The sequence below is a fragment of the Centruroides sculpturatus genome, unplaced genomic scaffold (genome assembly GCF_000671375.1).
Source record: "Centruroides sculpturatus isolate CEXI.00-Female unplaced genomic scaffold, Cexi_2.0 scaffold181, whole genome shotgun sequence".
Classification (NCBI taxonomy): domain Eukaryota; kingdom Metazoa; phylum Arthropoda; class Arachnida; order Scorpiones; family Buthidae; genus Centruroides; species Centruroides sculpturatus.
Window position 1 is genome coordinate 172,551 of NW_019384322.1, and position 1,803 is coordinate 174,353.

General features: G+C 28.6%; 1 protein-coding gene across 2 annotated transcripts in view; it reads right to left on the minus strand.

Annotated features, from left to right (window-relative positions):
• LOC111625868 overlaps positions 1–1,203 on the minus strand; it is a 66,308-nt gene extending 65,105 nt beyond the window's left edge. Inside the window, exon 1 of one of the 2 annotated variants that reach the window (XM_023369123.1) lies at positions 848–1,203. In XM_023369123.1, coding sequence (XP_023224891.1) covers positions 848–959 — 112 coding nt within the window. In that variant the 5' untranslated portion in view covers positions 960–1,203. The remainder of the gene's footprint in view (positions 1–847) is intronic. The other variant, XM_023369115.1, reaches the window with a different exon arrangement.
• Between the last annotated feature and the right edge of the window lie 600 nt (positions 1,204–1,803).

Here is a 1,803-nt window from a genome sequence, read left to right on the forward strand (position 1 = left end):
TTAAAAAAAAAAAAAAAAGATTTATTTAATTTAATAATTATCGTTATTTTTTAAGGATAGAAATGAAAGGTTTATTTTACAATTATCATTAGGAGTTACAAAAATAATATTAGCAATTAGTAGATTGTTTTTCTTATCAAATTTCTGTATAATTATCATTAATTATAGAAATTCAAATCAATAGACAAGAGTGCATTTTTTTTAATAATTATTATTTTTGGATTGTTAAATAATATATTTTTTATTAAATTATTAACATTATAAATAGATTTGATGAGAAAAATGTTTTTTTTTTTTATTACCAGAATTAAGAGCAATTATCTGCTTTTATCAGTTGCAAATACATTAATTAATTACTCTCCTGTTAAAGTTAAATAATGCAAATAAAATATTATTATTTTTTTTATATTCTACTCTATATAAAGAAAAATAATTTAAAATGAAACTATCTTTCTGTGTAATTTCAAATGAAAGACATTCTTTAATATCCATACTATTCTAACACACTACATTATCGTTAATTATAGCAAAGTTTCTCCAATTATAATTGTCTAGAATGCTTTAAACTAACATCAAGCAAAAGTCACGATCTTTATTGGGGTCATATGTAACTAAATACTTTCTAAGTCATCAAGGAAGCAATATATACTTTACTGCACACCATTATCGGAACAATAGAGGAAACAGTTAAGACATGAATGTTTCATAGATGGGGAGAAGAAATGAAAAAGTGTCTTTAGTCTTTATCGTTTTATCACTTCCGAACTTTTATAAAAGCTTTAAAAATATATATAAGAATTTCTAACACGTAACAGATACAGAAATGATAAAGGATAGTAAGACTCACGATTGACAACCGGTGGTTTTTCTTCACCGTTCATCTTCGCTTCAATTTGTTCTGGTTTGTTTTCTTCAGTTCTTTCTTCGACTTTAACGTCTTTGCTGATATTACATCCCATCTTGCTGCCTGTTGCCTATCTTTTACTTTACGAAGAGATGGCAGTTTTGATACCAAGACTATTGTTAAGTACGTGTTACATTCCAAAATAGAAGAGAACTTCCGATGTCACCGCTCAACTTCATCCATCCGAAAATCTCTCTACGACTGACTTCCCATCAACTGCTCCTCCGCAGCATCACCACCGTGCACAGTTCAAAGCAGACACAGTCAAATACAGAGTGACAAAGACGGGGGTTTCGCCAAATCTCCACCAGAGAGCGTGATCTGGGCGTGGATACGATCGATAAGAAACTGTCAGTGATGAAGGAAAATTTTCCTCCTCTGTATCAACCTCCTCATTGGTCCTCCGCTACAAAAATAAATCCATTTTTGATATATATCTTTTCGTCATTAAAATTTATAAATAATCTATCAGCTTGTATAATTTACAACCCTTTTATTCAAATGTTTAATGGGTCCGAATGCGTTAATGGGTTGGTTCTATCGGTACGTTGTAACGAGAGCGAACCTAACACTTCCTAATTTATTTCTAATTATAAAAATTAATATAATTTTAACATAGGAAAAAAAAACATGTTTTAAATACAATTTATTCTTGATACAGTATTAAAATATTAAGAAAAATTTAATTTTTTTTTCTAACGATTTTTAAGCACTAAGCACGTGTTTATGAATATTTTACATTATAAAATTACGTAAAATCTCTATTTAAATATTATTTTGTTGCTATAGCAGAATACAAAAGCTAAATTAGATACGTGAATGATTTTCTCTCTTGATCTATTATAGTGTCACGATAAAGACATGGAACCAACTTTGTTACATGCATAGGCTTGATCTTT